At 51.7% G+C, this 21,435-nt stretch overlaps 6 protein-coding genes across 6 annotated transcripts; all 6 read left to right on the plus strand.

Annotated features, from left to right (window-relative positions):
• Window positions 1-619: 619 nt before the first annotated feature.
• Window positions 620-4,837, plus strand: PC9H_009280 (uncharacterized protein; the record flags this gene model as incomplete). The annotated part of the gene is made up of 17 exons (XM_036778785.1): window positions 620-746; window positions 795-923; window positions 973-1,068; window positions 1,116-1,292; window positions 1,342-1,638; window positions 1,689-1,909; window positions 1,967-2,693; window positions 2,747-2,989; window positions 3,042-3,668; window positions 3,721-3,751; window positions 3,802-3,833; window positions 3,885-3,978; window positions 4,027-4,069; window positions 4,123-4,346; window positions 4,406-4,547; window positions 4,605-4,667; window positions 4,736-4,837. The coding sequence occupies 17 exons, from the start codon at window positions 620-622 to the stop codon at window positions 4,835-4,837; spliced, it is 3,375 nt and encodes a 1,124-aa protein (XP_036628174.1).
• Window positions 4,838-5,028: 191 nt separating this feature from the next.
• Window positions 5,029-6,687, plus strand: PC9H_009281 (uncharacterized protein; the record flags this gene model as incomplete). The annotated part of the gene is made up of 2 exons (XM_036778786.1): window positions 5,029-5,048; window positions 5,121-6,687. The coding sequence occupies 2 exons, from the start codon at window positions 5,029-5,031 to the stop codon at window positions 6,685-6,687; spliced, it is 1,587 nt and encodes a 528-aa protein (XP_036628175.1).
• Window positions 6,688-8,044: 1,357 nt separating this feature from the next.
• Window positions 8,045-8,788, plus strand: ATP23 (Mitochondrial inner membrane protease atp23; the record flags this gene model as incomplete). Its single annotated transcript, XM_036778787.1, has 3 exons — window positions 8,045-8,165; window positions 8,229-8,725; window positions 8,780-8,788. The coding sequence occupies 3 exons, from the start codon at window positions 8,045-8,047 to the stop codon at window positions 8,786-8,788; spliced, it is 627 nt and encodes a 208-aa protein (XP_036628176.1).
• A 2,049-nt stretch (window positions 8,789-10,837) lies between these two features.
• Window positions 10,838-11,893, plus strand: PC9H_009283 (uncharacterized protein; the record flags this gene model as incomplete). Its single annotated transcript, XM_036778788.1, has 1 exon — window positions 10,838-11,893. The coding sequence occupies one exon, from the start codon at window positions 10,838-10,840 to the stop codon at window positions 11,891-11,893; it is 1,056 nt and encodes a 351-aa protein (XP_036628177.1).
• Window positions 11,894-13,222: 1,329 nt separating this feature from the next.
• On the plus strand, window positions 13,223-15,296 carry PC9H_009284 (uncharacterized protein; the record flags this gene model as incomplete). The annotated part of the gene is made up of 3 exons (XM_036778789.1): window positions 13,223-13,320; window positions 13,383-15,124; window positions 15,175-15,296. The coding sequence occupies 3 exons, from the start codon at window positions 13,223-13,225 to the stop codon at window positions 15,294-15,296; spliced, it is 1,962 nt and encodes a 653-aa protein (XP_036628178.1).
• Window positions 15,297-17,931: 2,635 nt separating this feature from the next.
• Window positions 17,932-20,010, plus strand: PC9H_009285 (uncharacterized protein; the record flags this gene model as incomplete). The annotated part of the gene is made up of 6 exons (XM_036778790.1): window positions 17,932-18,017; window positions 18,071-18,180; window positions 18,232-18,330; window positions 18,384-18,497; window positions 18,547-19,803; window positions 19,862-20,010. The coding sequence occupies 6 exons, from the start codon at window positions 17,932-17,934 to the stop codon at window positions 20,008-20,010; spliced, it is 1,815 nt and encodes a 604-aa protein (XP_036628179.1).
• Window positions 20,011-21,435: the final 1,425 nt, after the last annotated feature.

The raw sequence follows: 21,435 nt of genomic DNA on the forward strand, positions 1-21,435 counted from the left end.
TCGCGCGACGTATGTCCTGGCCAATGGTGGCTAACGTTCAGACATTTATAGTCTCCGCTCTCCCTCATTGTTCCCAAGGACCCCGACCCATCAAGATTCAGCAGATACCAGTAAATACCCCGGATTGGGCGTAGCTGCAAAGACACCGAACGTACTAGATGTCTTTATCAGAAGGTCGCCGGAGAAACATATGTAGACTAGAAATCAGAAAGGTTTGTTATCCAGAAAGCAAGTGGAGACTCACGCGCCGAACACGTAAAATTCCAGGGCAGCACCAGCTCGCCAGAGATGGTACTTAGATGGTGACGCGGCTGGGTGCTATTAGCCCGGGCCCCAGCAGAGAGAAGCAACCAGGAAGAGCTTCATATCATTTCGGGACTTCGCCTCCCTTGGTCGCTGTTGGATGGAGCATTTAGATCAGGATGGTTCGCCTTCTTCAGGAATATCTTTGGCATCGTATTGAGTGTCAAGGCAGTGTTCACGCGACTCGGGAGTCAGGCGAGGACGCGGTCAAAAGGCAACAGGGGCTGCTTACGTAAGAGGCGCGGGAACCCGCCCGCGCGCTCCGCCGCCTACCTTCCACAGTACCCTCACCGCCTCATCGACAACCACTTTCACAATGGGTTGGGCACCCTGGCACACCCAATGTCTCGTATTTCTCTACCTATCCTCGGCGTTCGTCCAGGCAGCGCGCAACACGAGCTCTCTCGACTTCTCATTAGCCCAAGACGCCTTATTGCCTCCAGGTAACGATTCCAGACTGCAATTTATCTCAGCCCTAACGAACCTGACAGGGCGCTGTCCTCCATGCTTCAACTGCTTGCTTCCGCGGTTCACCTGTGGTCAATACGGGAACTGCGACCCATATGATGGGCAATGCAAATGCCCCCCTGGGTGGGGTGGTATAGATTGCTTAGTTCCCCGTGAGTACAAGCCTCTCTTCTGCGTGTGCACCAGCTCTAAGTACCTCAGAATGCGACTCGCTTGCCGATGGCGAGCAGAGACGTCTCCGTGAAGAAGGCAAACCATGTGACTGCAAGGATGGATGGGGCGGGATCAATTGCAATGGTGAGTAGGCGAGTGCTTATTGTTCACGCAGTATCTGACATTACAAGTCTGCGAGGCCGACACGGCGTGCAAGAACTTCCCTCTCGCCGGCGGTATCGCTGAATTACTGGGAATAAGCTCCTCGGATAGCGACGACGAGCCAGCGGAGGAAGACAACGGCGGTATGGTCTGCTACACAGGAGGCGAGACGGTGTTTCAGAACCACCAAATGTGCGATGTAACAAGTGAGTGTCCGTCCTCTGCCGGCGACGCGGGTTGCCTAACATCTACCAGACCGCAAGATCCTCGATATGCTGCCTGGGCGCCCGCCCCAGGTTACCTTTTCGTGCACTATGCCCCCCGAAGACTCGCTTGCCGCCGCTATGTCCAATGCGCTCGCGTCGCCCTCGAACGGAACATGTGCCTTCCAATTCTGGACTGCGCAGGTCGAGTCGTTCTACTGCGCGCTGGAAGGGTGCGACTCGGAACGCATCGTGGACTACGATCGCAACACGACCCGCTACGCATGCGAGAAGATCAAATGCAGATGTGTTCCCGGCCGGTTCATATGTGGGGAGGACGGCAGCGTTGGTGTGTAGTTCCGCACAGCTAGTTGATGCGTCAATGACCCTCGACTGTAGATATCTCTGACTTCTTGACGGAGGAGATCAAAGGGCCCGCGACGTTCTCGTGCTTGGCGACGTCGGGTGTCAATGGCACGAGTACGGACTCGACGTCCGACTGCAAGTTCGAGGAGCCGGCGATGAATCAGCTTATCAACGACATCTTTGGTGATGGGTACATATCGCTCAAGTGCCACGGCGGGGAATGCCTGCACTATTCGCTGGTCCCCGGCTTCGTTGTGCGTCCAAACTTCTAGACTGTTGGCTCTGATTTGTTTGATCCACCTCTCTCCTAGCGACCTCCAAAGCCGGACAACACCCTATGGGTTGCGCTCAGCTCAGCTGGGGCTTGTTTCGTCGTCATCCTCGCTTCCGGCGTGCTCTGGTACGCAGGCCGACCGAACCCTGGGTCTGACTTTGGGAAGATTCGTCTCCCAGAGAACGAGGCAGCGAAACTGATGGCGGAACATGTTCCCGCGTCGCTCTACTTCAGCAACATCTCATATTGGCTTCCCTCTCCCACCGGGATGACGACGCCCAGCTCCGCCGATGCCCCCAGAATCCTCGACAATATCTCCGGATGCGTGAACCCAGGGCAGGTCATGGCGATAATGGGCGCCTCCGGTGCAGGGAAGTCCACGCTACTCGACATTCTTGCGCGGAAGTACAAGCTTGGGACGTCGGCTGGGGCCACGCTTGTCAACGGGCGCGTCGTCAAGGACTCGGAATTCCGCTCTGTTGCGGGCTTCGTGGATCAGGAGGACACACTGATGAGTACGTTGACGGTGTATGAGACCGTTTTGTATAGCGCGCTGTTGCGACTTCCCCGCGAGATGAGCGAGGAGGGGAAGAAGTTTAGGGTGCTGGAAACACTGGGAGAACTCGGTATTCTGGGCATTAAGGACAAGAGGATTGGCGCGTCTGGCAGACGGGGGATTAGCGGCGGAGAGAAGAGGCGTGTGTCTATTGCGTGTGAGCTTGTGACGAGCCCAAGCATCCTCTTCTTGGATGAACCTACCAGTGGTATGTGTTTTCGTTAGGTGCATCAATTACACCAACTAATTTCGCGCTTACAGGTTTGGACGCCTACAATGCTTACAACGTCGTTGAATCACTCGTCTCCTTGGCACGCAACTACCAGCGGACTGTGGTCTTCACAATCCATCAACCCCGAAGCAACATCGTCGCCCTATTCGATCAACTCCTGCTTCTCGCCCAAGGGAAGATGGTCTACTCCGGCGAGCTTTCCAAATGCCAGGAATATTTTGAAACTGTAGGATGCAAGTGCCCTCCCGGGTTCAACATCGCTGATTATCTCAGTAAGTCACGCAGTTACGATGAGATAGTTATACTGAAATGTCCGTTGCGTAGTTGATCTGACTATGCACGCTGGCATGGACATCAACGCCAGTCGCGGCATCAGCCCGACCGCGACCTTTATGCCTACCGCCGCCGATGTGGCCTCCAACATCGCTGATGAAGAGCGCGGTCTCCTGCCTGACTCACCACCCCCACGAGCCTCAGAGGACACCGATCAAACCGAATCCAATAACTCTGGCGAAGCATCGACTCAAGTTGGCGGCGCGAGCGAGGGGGCCGCGCAGTATATCAAACGCAAGGCCTCGCAGATCCTGACGTCCGCTGCATCTAGCCTGCGGAGCGGCCGAGGGGGCGACAGGGGCGAAAGAACTTTGGCGCCGAGATTGCAGGCGTTGGTGGACGCGTACCAGCAGAGCGCGATCGCCGGCGAAATCAAGGCGGCTGGCGAGGAGCTGCAGCGCAACGCGACTGGTGGTCGTACGCCCGCCCGAGATGGAGAAGGAAATGGTCCGACCGCTGAACTTCCTGATGTCGCGCTGGAGACGTCTTTGCTCAGGGGGCGCAAGCGCGCCAGTTGGCTCACGCAGTTCAGGATTCTTAGTGGAAGGGCGTTCAAGAACCTGTACAGAGACCCGGCGCTCCTCACTGCCCACTATTTGAGTTCTATTGCCCTTGCGTGTAAGGAATATTGGTGTTCTACCTTGCTACTTGATGCTGATCTTTTTCTCAGTGGTATGCGGCCTATTCTTCCACAATGTGACGTAGGTTCTTTCATTGCTCCCCTCTGTTGTCATTTGCTAACTTTCTACAGAAACGATATCGCCGGGTTCCAGAATCGTCTTGGTGCGTGGTGTGTTTTTCGATCATACACCTTATTGATTTCGTCAAATGCAGGCATCTTTTTCTTTACGTTGGCCCTTTTTGGTTTCTCCTGTCTGTCCAGCTTGGGCCTATTCGCTAGCGAACGAATCTTATTTATGCGCGAGAGGTATGGAAATCAACTCCGTTGTATCACAGTGTACTAAAGACGTCTCAGAGCCAACGGATACTACTCATCTTTCACCTATTTCTCCTCAAAGGTGCGCGTTACAACTAATCAGCAGATGGGCCAATGTCCTGACCTAACTTCAAGGTCCTCTTCGATATTCTCCCTCTCCGAGTGGTCCCCCCGTTGATGTTCGGAGCTATTGTATACGGCCTCGTTGGGCTTGTACCCACCGTAGCCGGATTTTGGAAGTTCATGCTGACGCTGGTGCTGTTTAATTTGTCGACCGCCAGTGTTGTGCTATGGCTCTCGATTGCCTTCGATAGTATCAGCGTCGCCAGCTTGGTCGGGACTTTAGTCATGCTTTTCAAGTGCGTGTACTCTGTCTTTACTATCCAACTCCCAGTTCGCTAACCTCATTGCCGCTCAGCCTTCTGTTTACTGGCTTGCTGATCAATCGGGAGAGCGTTTCCCCTTGGTTACAGTGGCTACACACTATCTCGTTCTTCCATGCTGCCTTCGAAGCACTCGCTGTGAATGAACTGAGATACTTGCAACTCAAAGAGATTAAGGTTCGTCTACTCACACCCCTCTCGTCTGACACTCAATGACACCGATATCTCTTTCAGTATGGTGTAGAACTAGATGTCCCTGCGGCAACTATCCTTTCGATCTTCGGCCTTCGTGCTCAGGTACGTACAGCAAGTCCTTGCTCTTCGACATCTTTTGAGCTGACATGATGGCACCCCTGTCTTCTCAGTCCTTCTGGTGGCCTAACATATCGCTGCTGGTCATATTCTTCGCCAGTTTCACTATTGCAAGTTACATTACACTCCATTATTATGTCAAGGAAAAGCGGTAGCAGAAGCCATGTACATGTCGTCAAGTTTCAATATACACACGGTATACATCTTGGAACTCGTTACGCTCGGGAAGAGAGGGGGCTATAGGAGCTCTCACGTGACATATCAGGAGTCCGACCATTCATCCATGAATCATAGTAGACCACCCCCTCTTCCCTCCTCATACCTTCCCTGACTCTGTCTATCAACAATGAACTCCCACGGTTACAAGTACGCTTTCTATTCACCCTGATCTTGGACGTGGTCTTAGTACCTACTGATGGCACCCTTCCGAATATTCAGGGTATCCAGACATAAGGGGCGTTTCTACACCGAATTCTTGCCTTCCTCTGCGCACCTACCTGGTCATGGGCTAGACATCGCGCGTTCTATTCCACAGGACTCAAGCGAATACGCACATTGGCTTCACGGTCAGCGCGAGTACCTAGATAAAGTTGCGGATGAAGTGCAGACCCAGGACGGGAAGCTCAGGCATTCCTCACTCACCATTTCTTCCGTGAAACCACTCGATGGGGTCGTTGAGCACATCTACGAGATTGACTATGATAGTGAGACTTTTTGCTACGGAGGATTCCCTATGTTTCGCCTGGATTCCATGCCGTCGGAGAGTGTATTCGTATCTTATTTCGATACGGACAGCTTCAAACACCCGATCCCCAGCACAATCGTGCCTAAAGAGAACCTCTACCGCATCAGCGAGCCACTGCCTCCCAAGCAGGACGACATCGACTTATATAAACTTTACCAAGAGCCAACGGGGAACTATATGGCCTTACAGGAGACTTTGCGGCGATACAGCAGTCTCAGCGACGCGCAAGACGTTCGAATTCGATTATTCGAAATCATCGTTAGAGCCTTCATGTCGGATAAACTGTTTCATTCCTATATGTGCTGCTCCATGCTCTCCTCCAGCGACAACGATGGTAGCCATGCATGCGTTCCGGAGTTCTTAGAAGAGGCAGGACTCAAGCTACTGCTGGTGGCATTCCTACCGATGCATTTCGGGGGACTCTCCAGCGCCATACACGCCAAGGCTGAACGGGGTTCCGAGTCCAACTCCTCCGAAACTGGATATTTATGGATACACCGCACCCTGTGCGCGAAAGCGGCTATTCATCTCCAAGATGAGCCCACGTTACGAGGATCCGTTGGCGGGTTGGTTAGACATATACGCAACACCGGCAAGCAGGGCGTGGTGTATGGTGTACTGTGTTCGCTGTGGCAGGTAGTTATCGTCCGAGTGGACATGTCGAACGAGGGTGAAGGCAGCGTCGAGCATACTCCCGCGCTGGACTTCCTCCCGCCTCGACGTCTGCAAGGTCCTTGGGCCTCTGGGCTGACGATGCTCATGCAGCTTTCTTTCCACCTCGAACGCTCCATCTTCGACGACCTTGACATCGTGGATCCCTCTGCGCCGAGTCCACCTCCCACTCCGTGCCCCCAGACGTTACTAGACAAACTCCCAACGGAACTTCTCATGGAAATCTGCAGCTATCTCCCCTCCCTCCTCCTCAGCCAAGACGCCCTCATCGCCTTTGGGAAATTAAACAGCGAAATGGAAGCCTTCGTTGCGCCCATAGTGTTCCGCCCGTCGGTTGCCTATTGCTCCCTCCGATCCATAGCGGAGAGGACGACAGGTGCTGATAGGGAGAGGTGGGAGAGAACTGGAGAGGCGTTCACGGAGGATCGCTTTATACCTCGCCTCACTTATGGGCGTCCACCAGGGATATTGGTCACAACCGATGGTGGGTGTGGGAGTTATGTGCGCGTTTTTGAAATACAGGGGGTTGGGTTGCTGAAATTGCAGGCCATAACCGCGTCGGTTGCGGTTGTAGCTTTGGGGAGCTAGGCGGACCGTGTGTAGCCTGCTGTAGAGCTCGTAAGAAGGCATCCGTATTCTATTTCACATCTGATGACAGTACATGTTGCACTGTGTGTTTATGAGCATCCTCGACTTGCAGGTCTCGACGTCCATGAAGCAAAAGGAGCACTGGTCATGTTGGCACACCCCCGCAGACTCGTTGAGCAGATCTCTTCTCTTGTGCGGCAGGGGCTCTCCTAAACGCCTTCTTACCAAATGCGCAATACCCAATACGCAAATCAATAGAGGGAAATACATGTAATACTAGAGGTTTTATACATCGGTGGTAGTAACATACGGATATTCTTTATCGGCGGAAGATATGAGGAGATGAGAACCGTCGTCAGTTTCGCATGGCTCACGTAGCTATGGGACACTTACCGCTCAACGGTTTGTTTTCGCGCTCTTTGGCATTTGTTTCACTTGCACTTTCAGTTTCAGTTTAATGATTACTTCCTTCTCGACAAGGGTCAGCCGTCAGGCTTGAATACTAATCATGAAATACGCACCAGGATTGGCCCTCGACAACCGGAATCGAGTGTGAATTTGGGCCCTCCTCGCTGGGGAGATTGGAGATGCTCTCGGTGGAGTGGCTTCCACTATTTCTGCAAGCGGCCTGCCTCCGACTTGTTTCTGTAGCGCTGAGATAATCTCGTCTTGCCAGACTACAAGATAGACGAAAGGGAGAAATCAGTGTGATGTATCCCTGGTGGTTCGAGTTACTGGCTCGGAAAAGCGAGTACTCACTCCATCCACGAGAACGCGGATGCTGATGTTGCCAATTGCACCCGTCACATGTCCAGAAGAACCTGTATCACATATAATCAGCATCACAACCGTCAGCACACTATCCTATGCTATCTGTGGGCTGGGGATAGGGGGATTTTGACATACCGGTAGAGGTTCTGAGTCGTGGTACTTAGAAACTTGACAGCGAGTCTGTTGTGTATACAGTATACTTCGCCCTCCGTGGACACCCAGGTGCGCCTCGCCGGTATGCTCAGGAAGGCTGGTGGAGCTGACATGGCAGGTTTTAGGAGAAGATTTCCGTTGAGCGCTAACTTATGAAGCTTCGTACCATAGGCCAAAATATTAATGTTACCTATAGTTCGTTTTATAACATATTCATTGTAGCGCAAGTATGCACCCGTCGCCTCCAAGCCTTGTGAAGAACTCCATTATGTAGCAAAGTAGAGTCTTTCGTTGGTTTGGTTTCGCTCGTTCTTCATCGCATTTCTCGTTCTGATATACTTACTCGGGATCGTCCTAGTGGTGACTGACCGTGGGAATATTGAGTCCATCGTAGTCTCGAGCACTATTACCAGGTCACCTTCGTTCTTCTCTGATGTCCTCAGCATTTGAAAAATGGCGCCAACGTCTGTCTGACATGACAGGTCTCGGGGGAGACCAGACAAAACTCCATTGTCAAGGCTGCGAGCAGTGGAAATCCCATTTATTGCAGTACAGTGCGTCGTTGTCTAGAATTTGAAACTAATCGACACGACGCTGACTCGCATTCGCGCTCGCAGGCCCCTCGGTGCTCTTCCTCATGAAACACTTGAAGCTCTCCGGCTGCGCCGTACCCCCAGAAAACATAATTTGCGCGCCCTGCGATCCCTCCGCCGCCGCCGCCTCTTCAACTCCCCGCTCGGGCGGCTTCTCCCCCACCTCTGGTGCCATTCTCCTCTGCGCTGGCTCCTTCTTCTCTAGATCACACATGGAACAAACCCTCACCCACGAACTCGTCCACCTCTACGACCACTGCCTCTTCAAAGTCGATTGGGGGAACCTACGGCACCACGCGTGCAGCGAGATACGCGCGAACAGTTTGAGTGGGGATTGCAAATGGACGAGGGAGGTGCGGAGAGGGGTGGTCAGGTTCTCCAAGCAGCATCAGGAGTGTGTGAGGCGGAGGGCGGTGTTGTCTGTCACGTCCAACGCTGCGTGCCCGAATAAGGAGGCGGCTGAACGCGCTGTTAATGAAGTTTGGGATAGCTGCTTTGCGGATACGAGGCCTTTTGATGAAGTGCGTGTTCAAGCTACGCTCAATGGGATGGTATTTCTGACACGTTCTCTGCAGATATACTAACCTTTTTTCGTCTTTGACGCGCGATCACCGTGGCCGTATCGCTAGTTGTTTGCAGCCGCTAGAATTTACATGGTATTGGGACATCGCGGGGGTCATGTTTTGGGAGTTGTCTGGAGACTGACAGGCGTCGTATCTAGCGGTGGGATGGAGCGGCAAGAAGATAGCGAGATATGGATGCATTGGAAATACAAGGCTATCTTCCTTCAACCCTCGTAGTACGGGCCGTGGATTTATTTCACCAGGTTGTGCAGGAGCTCAGTACGGCGAATCATAGGACTGTCACATCGGAATAGGAGGGCTTGCCCTCAGAATTCAGGACGGACACTCAGGGTAAGGCGATTATGATCCCAACACCTTAGCTCAAGATTCCCCTTTGGTTAGCTCAAGATTTCCTTCGCTACCCTCCCCTCCCCGTCCATATTACACTGCCAATGTCGACGGCAGTGGCGCAGAACAGAGTACTGACGAATTTACGCTGAATTTATGTGATACAGTAGGTACTTCTGGAAATGCAATGCATGTAACAGGCAACACCAACACCCGCATTCTCGTCGACGGAGTAAACTGGCAACTACTGAGATACCCACATATTGTACCTTCGACCACCTTTGCAGTATGGCAAGATGAGGTTATCTCAGCGATACGGAAACAAGCTAGAGGCAACCTGTTCGCAGAAATCGTAGAAGCCGTCCCGCTGTCTCGAGTCACCTCAGCGAGAGCGCAAACTCATGCTCTGTTCAGGCTAATACGAGACAATTCCTGTTTCACCCCTTATTTCTGCGGCTGAGATGTGCGGTGGAGTTGACCATGTCGAGCAGGAAGCAATCATTAAGACGAAAGGGAGAGAAATGCCAGAAATTTCGTTATGTGGTAAGTAAGCCACGGGTACGTGAGCCATCCCAGACCGACGGGCCGACATTCTCTCGTTTAGCAAGCTCCGTCATCCATTCAGTTGGAAGCTTGCCACTTGGGGGAGAGGACATCAGTACGGCCGTTGATTCAGACACTATTGATCCTACGTTCCACATGTTCCACATGTTCCACATGATTCATCATCGCGGCCGCCCGATGCAAACTAAGTCTCAGTTTCTGGAGTCTTACGGTTATTATATCTGTACTACAGGAAGAGGACAACAAACACTGACAGAACACTTTCTGCCTCCCAAATATCCAGACCGCAACAGACCTGTGGACTAGTCTCCGATCAAGTCTATATCGGGACTCTATTAAGCATGAGGCTCACTGTACTAATTCGGTTGTATTGCCCTACCAAGTATCAGATGTTTTGATTCCAGAAATGATTGTCCCAAATATGACTAGTGCGTTCTTTTGTATTTCTTGTTGATCCTCGGAATAACCCTTGCCAGTGGGCGCGCACTACGCGCATGTCAAGCTGTTCAGTCCTGAGGAAGCACTTGGGTCGTCGCATCCCGCCACATACTGCGCTCGTCGGTGAACAGCCATGCTCTACAGCTACCGATGTTCGAATCAGATGTGGCGGCGGTTCAGAGACGCGGACGAAGAGCAACTAACAGAGTCATTCACAAAGACGGTCGCGGCTGTCCGGCAAGATGCGTCCGCTCTTGTGCGTCGCGATCCACATTGGAGGTCAGCGAACGAACCTGAAGCTCGAATTTAGCCCCATACTGGCCCCGACACATGCCCACCATGGCACGATTCGGGCCCCTGTTGATCACGCTCGTTATTATCGCGCCCACAGTGTACCACAACTTCCTGACGACCTCCCGATACGTATCAAAGCAATTATTCCAACAACAAAAGTGCCATTTTCTTTAAGAGTTCGCGATGATTCTCGGGAAAGCTGTTGACGCTCCCCCACAGCCCCCAAGAGGCAAACTTACACGACGACTCACCAATGTACTGCGATGCAGATGCCACTCCGACGTGCTACTTCGACGCCTTCGATGATAGCTCTACAATCTCGAAAAGGCAAGTCATTCTGCGGTTATAGAGGCGTGCGCCAGGAGCTGATTGGAATATTGCTACCTCTCAACTTACAGCGAGATATCTACACCCCGTTCAACACCGATGGCTTTCCGCGAAATCTCTCCAGGATACTCAGAAAACATCTACACCATCGATCCGCGGATCATCAGCAGCAGCAACGCCAACACCCCGCCTCCACCGGACGCATATGTGTCCACCACCGAGAAAGAGCAGCAGAAATCGGTTTGGGATGAAGACAGCCAGTATCCCGATTTCTTCACCGTTACACCTTCAATGGATGCGATCTTGGACTCGTTTTCTGCGCAATCCGCCTTGTGGTTGGAGGCGCCGCCTACGATCCCGTCGAGTTCACAGTTCGCCACATTCCTGACTGATGCTGGTGCATTACCCAACCCCCACACGCTACGGGGCCCTTGCTATACGCCGAGTATGGGTGCCGAAGCATCAACCTCCCAATTGCCGCAACAAAGTCCCTCACCGATGCCTTTGTCCCAAGGTACTAGCCGAACGATGTGGCCTTTGACTGCTTCTCCCCAGCCGTCAAGTAGTTGGCAGGAACCACCACACCATTACCTGGAACCTCCGCAACCCGTCAACACACAGTTGGCTACTCAAGAAACAACATTGCTGGCTCGGCGCGTTGGTACGCCTCGTATTGGGCACAATAGTTCGCTCCGCAGAGACAGTTTGTTATCGCCTCCTCCGTTTGTGCGCCGATCCGCTCGCCCTAAAGCAAGGGTCAATTACAGCTACGACCCCCTGCCTGCCGAAGCCATATGGGAAGAAGAAAAGTCTCATCGAGCCTACCACAAACACTCATCCACCTTTGACCCATCAGCGAAGGACACGAAGAACAAGAGACTGCGGGACGCACAATACACGCCGTCGGACGGCCCACGCGAAGTCTCCGTGTGCAGCGAAGGCGAATGCGCAAACCCAGAAAGGAAGCCGATGACGTTCACTCGCAAGGCTGATCTTATGCGGCATAAAAGATCGGTCCACGATGCGATAAAACGGTTCCGTTGTGAGGGGTGCGAGAAGCCGTTCCCCAGACATGACGCTTTGACTCGCCATCAGAGGTCGTGTCGGAAATTGCGAGAAAGGCTTGAAGACTCGGAATCCGTCGTCGGGTCATGACGCGAATGGCAGCTACCTTTCTCGTCCCATTCCCATCTACCAGTCTATCCGCCTATCTGTCCATTTATCTGTACCATATTAATTGCAATCCCCGGCAGGGTTCCGAGTACCTTTATCTATGTAGTTGTTCGTATGACGAACATCCATACCCTTTCCTCTGAAGTTCCGTGTCAACTCGGACTGTGACTCCGTGTCATAGCATCATCTGTATCTGTAATCCACACATACGTATACCTGTCCTAGTATCGGTCATTAGACGGCCTCTGAAGACCCGACACCATCAATCTACGTTCCCCACGAATTACAATATTCAAATAAAACAAATACCCACAACTCTGGAGTGATACTGCCACATATCCTGATAACCAACTGGAGAAATTCATAGCCACACGGGAAGATCAACAATAAGTGTACTCGGATCTGGGATTTTTGACAGACGTTGAGGCAATTACGCTGCAAGTAAAACTTTGGGGATGAATATCCACAATACAACTACATGGGGAGGATGCACGAAGCCGACTTGCAAACAACCTGACTGTAGGTGGTTGGAAATGGAGTGCCGTCAGAGGTCAATGTTCAGTAGTTACTTAAAATAAATATGACCGGAGTTCCGTACCGTGCCTGCACTGTCTTCTGGATCGTTGGGCGAGTTCTGAACCACTTAAGTGATATGTAGCACGGAAGTAGACGCAGATGTCCTCCGAAAGCTGTCGTAATCTACTACTGCCATTCCAGAGCGGCGGACTAATTAAGGATGAGAACCACATGTCCTGTTTCACTATTCCTGGAATGATACGCACCGTGAACATGAGGGCCTGCCACGCCTGCGGCACGAGGAGTACGATGGTGGCGCCGAGGATGCCTTCAGATTAACTTGATGCTGTTGAGGAGTCGAAAGTGGTACTTTTCTATTCGGAAAGAGGTCGGAGAACGCTGCACGATTCCTTTTTCCCATTACCGTACACCAAGTCCAAGCGACATTCCATGCACGTCGGCGGTCTGGCAGATCACTGATGCAAGTCGCATTGGCCTCTTTTGGGTTACGTTCGAGTCATTTGAAGCCTTGGGCATAGCCTAGTACTGACGGGTGGAGGAGAGTACCTGGAATTAGTAAATCGATAGTAAATTTAAATGAAGTCTCCCGTCTTCCCAGTGGGCGTTAGCGCTCAACAGTATATGTTGTTAAGGGCGCTTAACAGCAAGGCTGTGCAATACCACGACCCATCCTTAACTCATCCTCGTCCACTTCCTGCATGCCACTGCGATATAAACGTATGTTTGGAACTCAGAGTCCATCTGAACTCTGCCCTATAGAAAAATTACTCCAACATGTCGCGATCCAGAAGCACCGACGATATTAGCTCAAGCACTGGCATCAGCATCGTAGTCGACCGTGACGGAGACGAGGAGGTCCCCATCTCGAGCTTGTACGTCCATATACTACCTCATCAAGGACAATGTCCACGAAGCTTACTTTCCCCGGTCTCAGAGACTCCCAGTTTCTGAACGCTGGTTTCCCCGGTGTCGGATCGGGGGCGCCTTCCTTTCGCTTGGACCCAGGTCTCGTCGCCACGTTTCCCGGTGAATACCTATACGATGAATGCAAACCCGTACGGCACACTTACGATTCTCACTGCTTAGACCCCCCAACAAGTGCTGCTTGGCTGGATGGCGTCGGCACCATTCTATCCGAACAGCGGGACCATGACTACTTTACCAACCGTCTTCACCAACCTAGTCCGGAACCTGACCGCTACCCCCCTTCTCCTCTGCTTCCATACGCAGGCGAAGAATACTTCCTCAATTCACCGCTGGTCCCATCATTCAACAGCTTATCGATATCATCCCCCGTCCCCCCTTCCCCCTCGACTGACTTCGATCAACATGGACACCATTCAGATACAAGTTTCGACTTTACCAGCTCGCCGTTCTTGCAGCTCGCCTCCAGTTTGTCGCCGGGGATGTCGTCGGGGATGTCTAGTCCCAGCTTCCTTGCTGTTGATCGGAGTAGTGCCTTATTCGGTAACGACAACAAGGACCCCACCTTTGATCGCCTCCCCAGTCTTCGTGTGGACACCATATTCTCTTCGCCCGGAGAAATCCAGCATTCACCGTCGCCACTCTCAGAGCCGTCTCCTTACCCTTCTTCACCCTTTCCCCCGCCCTCCTTAACACATTCGTCGCCATCAGCCTATTCCCCGCATCTAGGTCTCCCTTCCTCATCAAGCCATCATTCGTCCAACTATTCCGCGTTATCCGGAGCCTTGGACGAAACTTGCGTATCTGATAGCGGGCTTGACGAGACTTTCGATCACACTAGAGGTGCATTCACAAGTGGCAGTCGGCGGCACAGCCATACCGGTCTGAGGGCTGATGTGCCTTCTATCCTCATGGGTACCGCGCTGGAAGAGCACCACAATGATCCCCGCAAGCCGGTTATAATGGATGCCTCAAGCTTTCCCCTTCGATCATCACGTTCTGCCGTGCTAACTCCCGAGCTCCCACGCCTTCAGCTTGACGGCGTCGGGCATGACCTTGCTCGTGGTCGTGCAGAAGATCGGCAGGCATTGAGTACTCCCGGCTCGAGGCGTGCTAGTCGCAGTCCATATGCCAGGCCACCACCCATCGACGTGAAGGATGCAAGCGCTAGTAGTGGGCATAAGCGTAACAAGACGTACGATCAATTCCTCAACGTGCCTGGTGCAGCCCCTGGGATGCGATTACAGCCACCGAGCACGCACCATAGACGGCACAGTACGGGGAATCATGGGCGTGACTCTCCTCCAGAACCGACGGGCTCTACGCTCATCGTCCCAGGTCCATCGACGAGTAGGGCCTTCACTCCCCCTGCTCATCCCACACATCGACCTAGTAGTAGTGAGAGCGGGCCGTTGCTGTCACCTGAAGAGTTCAAACCTCGTTTCTACTCTCCGAAAGTAGAGTCGCCTGTAGCTGGTCCTTCTCGCCAACTAGCTATGGTTGATTCCCTTCCGGAGGGCGCGGGGATGACGAGGCGTAGCGCTCGTGTTCGTGCACGAGAGGAGGAACCTTCGGGCTCTGAGAAGGAGGGCCCCCAGGGTGAAGAGTTGTCCTTGCTCAACGAGAGTATTCGTCGCGAGACAATCGCTAGCTCCGCAACCCTCAAAGCTAGTGGCCACCGCCGAAAGAACGAGGTGAAGTTCTTTTGCCCTGTTTGTCAGAATGGATTCACCGCAAAGCATAACCTACAGCGTGAGTTTATGAGCCTTCGTTGCAAATAAGCCGTGCTCACCTATTTCTAGGGCATCTTCTTGCACATAGTGGAAAGAAGCCATTCTCTTGCAACTGTGGGCAATCTTTCACGAATAAATGGGACCGTACTAGACATCAGAAGAAGTCCCGAATACCCGCCTGCTCAAAGTAAACCCCCTCATCGTTTATACTATCCAGCCGCACCACGCTTTGCCCTTTCCGGTCTTAAGTTCTGTATCCATATCGTTTTCATTGTGTTCTTTCTTGCGTTCTTCCCTGCCCTTAGACGGCAACTCCGCCGAGTCCCCCCATACCTCCCAAACTTTCGGGCTTTGCTGCTCATGCTTACGTTCTATATGCTATCTTGCTTCCATTTGCTCCCTCGTCAATATCTGATCCACTGATTCCTTATTGGTATCTATATCACCCGTTAATACTTCTCCTTCTCGTTGACGGGATCTTTCGGTTCATTTCTGGCATCTCTCGCCTCTTCGCCTGCCTGTATCTTTTTGAACCCATCGCATCATGTCTTCTCTATCTATCTCTGCATACACCACCCATACAATCTGTAACCCTAGTCATTCGTCAATTCATCCGTCTACACCCCCTGACCACACCCCGTGCGTATTTCACAACCCTGGTTCTAGTCTTCAGCGCTTCGAGTATCCTCATTCCTCACGGACCTTCTCCAGTTCTGAAACGATGCTCACCTGACAAGGTAGGACACTACTCTGATCCGAGGAAATGCGTTACCTTTTACCCATTCTTGACCATAGGTAGGCGAGAATGAGGCCTCCTTGCCTCCCAACAGTCGCTCATGGTCGACATCGCCAAAATCGGACAATTCCTGAAGTCTCGAGAGCACACTTTTCATTCATTCATGTGAACTTATAGACCCCATTCCTCGCTTCTACTCTCGCTTCTCGTGGCATGTGTCCCTCGTGGTTATCAGTATCAATGAATGACCATATGGCTGTGATTTTAAGGTAAGCATTGTGTATAACTTTCGATGAAATAAAGTCTAATTTAGAGGGTATAAAAGCTCTGGCGCTAATCTTCATAAGCTATAGTCCCCAGATATCTCGAAGGGACTCATAAATCGCCGCAACCTCTTCGCTACTCGGTGTGTAAAGGGGTGCATTTCGAGGGACTCCTAAAATGAACACATGACGCTGCCTTAACTCATGCAGTTCATCTCGTTAGCATCCGAGTTGACAGCCTGCTGCTAATGGGATAACAGGACCGCTGGTTTCAGGCTGTATAAACAATTATTCGGGTGGACTCACACATCAAAACAAGGTTGGCTTTGGTCTATATAAACCTACTTGCAACTCAACTTCCCACCGCCTCTCCTCTACCCAGTGAGTGAACAAGTAGGCGGTAGTGCGACTCCGCCTCTGCCCTGGGTCTTCGCCCGTGGGCATTGGTAGTTGCCACCGTTAGATCTGGTCCTCGTAGTCGCCGTACATCAGTTGTCTTCCCTGAGACACCGCGGCCGTGAAGGTGTTCAGGCCGCCGACGTTGGTTTCTCTTTCATTCGTAGTTCGTTGGAGTACGCTGATCATTAGCTGCAGGAACACCTCTTGGGCCAGCATAGACAGCATCTCGGTCTCGTGAGACTGCTGTTCGCATACTGGGATATTACCAATAAGCGCGGGTTCATGGAGGTTCCCTTTGATCTCCAACCAGTGGCGGTCCTATGGTATCTCCAATGATTCAACTAGCTTGCTCCACCGACTGCAACGAGTCACTTCCGTCGCAATTTGTCGCTGTGCGTGTTTACTATCATGCTGCGCTATGGCTTATGAATGTCTACAGGTCCTTTTCGGAGACTGATTCTGGTGTCCCATCACGATAGCGACATGACAACTCCTGTCAGGAGCAGACTTTAACTACGCTTTATTATCCCCATTACGCTCACTTCATCCTCCCCTCCCTCGCAGTCGCTCGTTTAGTTCCTTCCTAGCTACATAGATCGTTGTTGTTGACGGGGTCTTTCGGTTCACAACTGTCTTTACCTTGGTCCAAGAACCCATCGTGTCTTGTCGCATTGCTACATCCTGTATACTCGTGCAGGCTTGTAGTTCCTACGCGATCTCAATTCGTTGATATTCCTTTTTTGAGTTTTGAATAAGTCCAAATAGGTTCAATTTATTCTTTTCTCAGTATTTCGATTTTGAGTTCTTGATCGTCAAGCAGATTTTTTTAATCAGTGTCACTTATGCACTGGTTCAAGCTCGTGCCCATCGTTCTTGCAGTGCCAGGTACCTGGAGAACGTCTAATACTAATAGCTAGGTGAGCCGCCTCCCACGTGGTGATGTTGCATGCTGTAATTGAAGCTCCGATTGGAAACTCGATGCCTTGTGCTTGGTCAAAACAGACAAACCTGCACCGGGATGGCATCCGTTGCGCTGGTTATTACTTGCTGGCCAAACGGCGGGGGGTTGAAGCCTTCACGACGGCAATACTACGGCCCAGTGGTGAGAGAAAAGCCCCAGGCAAACGCCCATTTCATCGCCTCCCCGACGTTATCGATGTCGATTACAAGGCGATTATGCCTAAATAGGCTATCGTCTTCCACACGAAGGCTCTTCAGCGCTTCTTTTAGCGCCATGACATAGGGTGATGCACCGCCAACATCCGACCCAGTGCTACAGCCATGATGGCATGCCCGCGGTTCTCGATAGGCAACAGAGCTGTAGTGATACAGCTTATAAGGCCGCCCATAGCGGCCTTTTATCCTCCTTGTCCCCTACCACCATCTCTTGAACCAAGAAACGCTCCCCCCCCCATCGAGTCAGAGTCCATGTCACACCATGCCCCCTCACAGAATGAAACGATCAACATTCATATCGAGTCATTTGACGAAGGGGCGTCGCTGCACGTCGAAGGGTATGGATTAACTGCAATTATAGAGTTAAATTCGTGCTCACCAATGTGAATAGCGATTCCCAGCCATTTTCCGGCCCCGTCGATTTCCTTGCGCCGCAAGGTTCAGATGATGAGGGCCTATGGACCCCAGGGAACAGCGCGCCGACGAGCCCTGCTGCTCTTCGTCAGTCGCAAGCATATCATCGATCATGTTATTGAACTGATTTTCACGTAGCTCAATCCTTCTTCAATACAAAAGAATACAGGAACCTAATGAGCAACGCCCACTCGGGAAATGTTCATATTCGCTCTGACTCTAGCAGTTCGCTGAACGGTACGCTCCTTGCATTGCGTTCTCATCCTTGACTCTCATACCCATTCAACCAGCCAATCTTCTTTCTGGTCGTCTGGGGCCGCAGCCAATTGATACAACATTCGCCAGCTACCGTTCCACAGCTACCGATCCCATATTTAGTCCGGAAGATAATTTCGCTGGTCATGGTGCGCTTTATCCACGCTCTCTCCCTTTTCCTCTCTGACGCCCTTGCAGAGTTTCCAGAGGCCGACGATTCGGACACTCTACTTTTTGGCGCAAACGGCTTCATCAGCGGTACCGGCGATAGCACACAGGAAACAAGCCCCGTCGACACACAACTGGACCTTTCGTCCTTCGCTCTTCATACTGCGCCTGTTCACACCGATAGCATGGCTGACTTTCTTCAAGTCCCCTTCAGGCCTGGCAGGCCCCGGAGCAACACACACGAAGGGACAGTACCAACTGTCGCCCCAAGAGATGTCTTCCCCGCTACTTCAGTTTCGTCAGTGCTCTCGGAAGCCGAAATCTCTGCGCTGCAACTCAGCTACAGCCAAACTGCCGACGCCTACGATTCGGCTATTTCTGATGACACTCCTCAATCAGCTATGGAACCTGTGATGAGATCGTCGTCGTCTACACTCTTTGGTGCTCTGGGTCCCGATCAACACTGGATTGATCCTATAACCAAAGTCGATCCCCGTCGTCGCAAAAGCGACACAGGTGTTTCGGTGAAGCCGTCAATGGTTCAATTGCTAGCTAGCCACCGCAAATCCTCTAGATCTCAGTCCAATATTAGTCCAATATACCTCGCTCAACAATCCCTCACTAGCCCCCAGCAGCTCGCATCATATCAATCTGGTCTATCTGTTCCAGTCATACCAGCCGAGCCCAGTCCACGGCAGCGCAGTGGCTCTGTGACATCTTCCCCTCGAGGTCGAGGTATCATCAGAAGCACGCCCGGTTCTCGCAGGCACAGCCCATATCCTCAACCTTCGAAGTTACCCTCCCCTTCCTCGGAATATAACAATCCCTACGTGGACCTTAATTCCGCGTCGTATACTTTACTGGATACGAACGGATATCCCGTCAAATCCGAAGAGTCCTCTCAAGATCAGGTTCTTGCTATCAATGCATTCCCTGGCCTTTCCCGCAACCGTACCGTGCCTGCAGGCTCTCCCAACCATGTCCCCCTTGCGGAAAACCCTCTTCTAAAGCGCAGTATCTCTGTCAGCAGCTCGAGGAGCAAGTACGACATTCCAGCACAGTACAGCAACAGCACTCATCTTCCCTTGGTCGAGGAGCGCTTAGCCTCTGTGGCTGTAAAATCGGAACCCGGAATGACACCCATGGCGCCGTTCTCCACAAGTCCAGCCAGGCCAACCGTCACCTCCGATGCTACTCGAGCCGCAGCTGATAAGCGTCGAGTGAAAGAATACAAGTTCTTCTGTCCCCAATGTCCCCAAGGCTTCACAGCTCGGCACAATTACGAACGTAAGTCACATCGCTATGCCTAAGGATGCCTGTTTATGAAGCTTACACACTACTATAGGTCATGTTCATGCCCACGAAGGCCGTCGTCCTTACCTATGCTCGTGTGGAACTCCCTTCACTAGCAAGTCTGATCGCAAACGTCATATCGACCGATCCAAGAACAAGCCTGATTGTCAAGGTCCGCCTATCGACCTTGATCAACAATGAGATATGCCACCACCATCTCTTTCATGACTTCCCGCGCTCACAGAGATACCCCATGACCGATATACCCCATAGTAACACACGCCAAATTCTCAATAGCTTATATTTCATTTGTGCATATGTCTTCGTATCATATTGCTTGCTTTTTGTTTTCATCATTGCTATCCAGGGCTGTATGTATCGTACCCTATCCTTATAATGGTCAGTATACTGTCGAGCCCCGTGCTCTTGGCACACGTGGGATTTACGTCGAAGTAAGTTTGATGATATCTTTTCCTTGATTGAGACCTTGAGCACCCCCGTAGCTTCGATTTTCGGCACGTCCCAGACCAAGCAACCAAATATCGCAGTCCAAGGCCATGGACAGGCTGTGATAGAAGAAGATGACCAACGCAAGGCAGGTACCACGAGTCATCCATTGCATTCAGAGTTTCCGCAACGAAGTTGCCACGCAAATCGGGTCTTCAAGTTGTTCATCATGATGATTTTCTTCGAAGTGTTTGCCAAACTTCCCGATGATCCACAAATGGTGATATGGAGTGACAATCAGGATCCCTTCAAACAGTGATACTCAGAATCGGTTTCAGGCCTTTTTAGCGATTCATCATTGCTCACGATTGTCAGTCGTAATATAAGAGGCCCCAATAAACGACCAGCGAAAGCCCCAATTCCGCTCTGAATGCACGCTGCACAGTTTGTGCGATGTCGTCCTCGACAGAAAACGACGCAAGTGATACCGGCGTCTCCACTTCGAATACCAACCAACTACTCCAAGTATGTGACTGCGCGTTCGCTGATAGACAACTACTCACTAATGTATATCCCCTACTTAGCAATGTCGGGCGCTCCTCATGACAAGTAGGCGCTGCGTTGCAGATATTTGGACACACACGAGGTTCCTATCTAGCAATGGTATTCGTACGTCTGCAATTTAACTGCTATGCACGAAACCTATAGCCTTTTAGACAGGATGGGCATCAAGAGCTCTTTCGTGTCTGCTGCGCTCCTTAATAGTATCATCTTCAGCTGTTAAGAACTGGTACAAGGACTTGGTCTATGTGGTCTACGTCCGCAATAGCAAAAGCTGTACCAGTTCTTTTAAAAGGGGACCGGAGCGCGACATCCCTTCACCATCCATGTCTTCCTACGACAACATTTCCGACCGAATCAAAGGTCCTTATACTGGTCCAGAAAGGGTTGTGGTGGAAAGGTAGACCCTTAAATCCCTTCCAGATTATCATTAGGTCACACCTTCTCCAACAGTTCCGGCTCCTGGCAAGGCAAGGACATGCGACCTCAACCTAGCCGCAGCGCTTCCGACTATGGTACCTTCGAACGCCAAGGTACAAATTAGATGACACTTTTACTTCACCTAACGTCTGTTTCTCTAAGCTGCGGCTTTGTTTACCCAAGTCTCACCCGAAACAG

The sequence above is a fragment of the Pleurotus ostreatus genome (assembly GCF_014466165.1).
Source record: "Pleurotus ostreatus strain PC9 chromosome Unknown scaffold_7, whole genome shotgun sequence".
Taxonomy (NCBI): Eukaryota; Fungi; Basidiomycota; class Agaricomycetes; order Agaricales; family Pleurotaceae; genus Pleurotus; species Pleurotus ostreatus.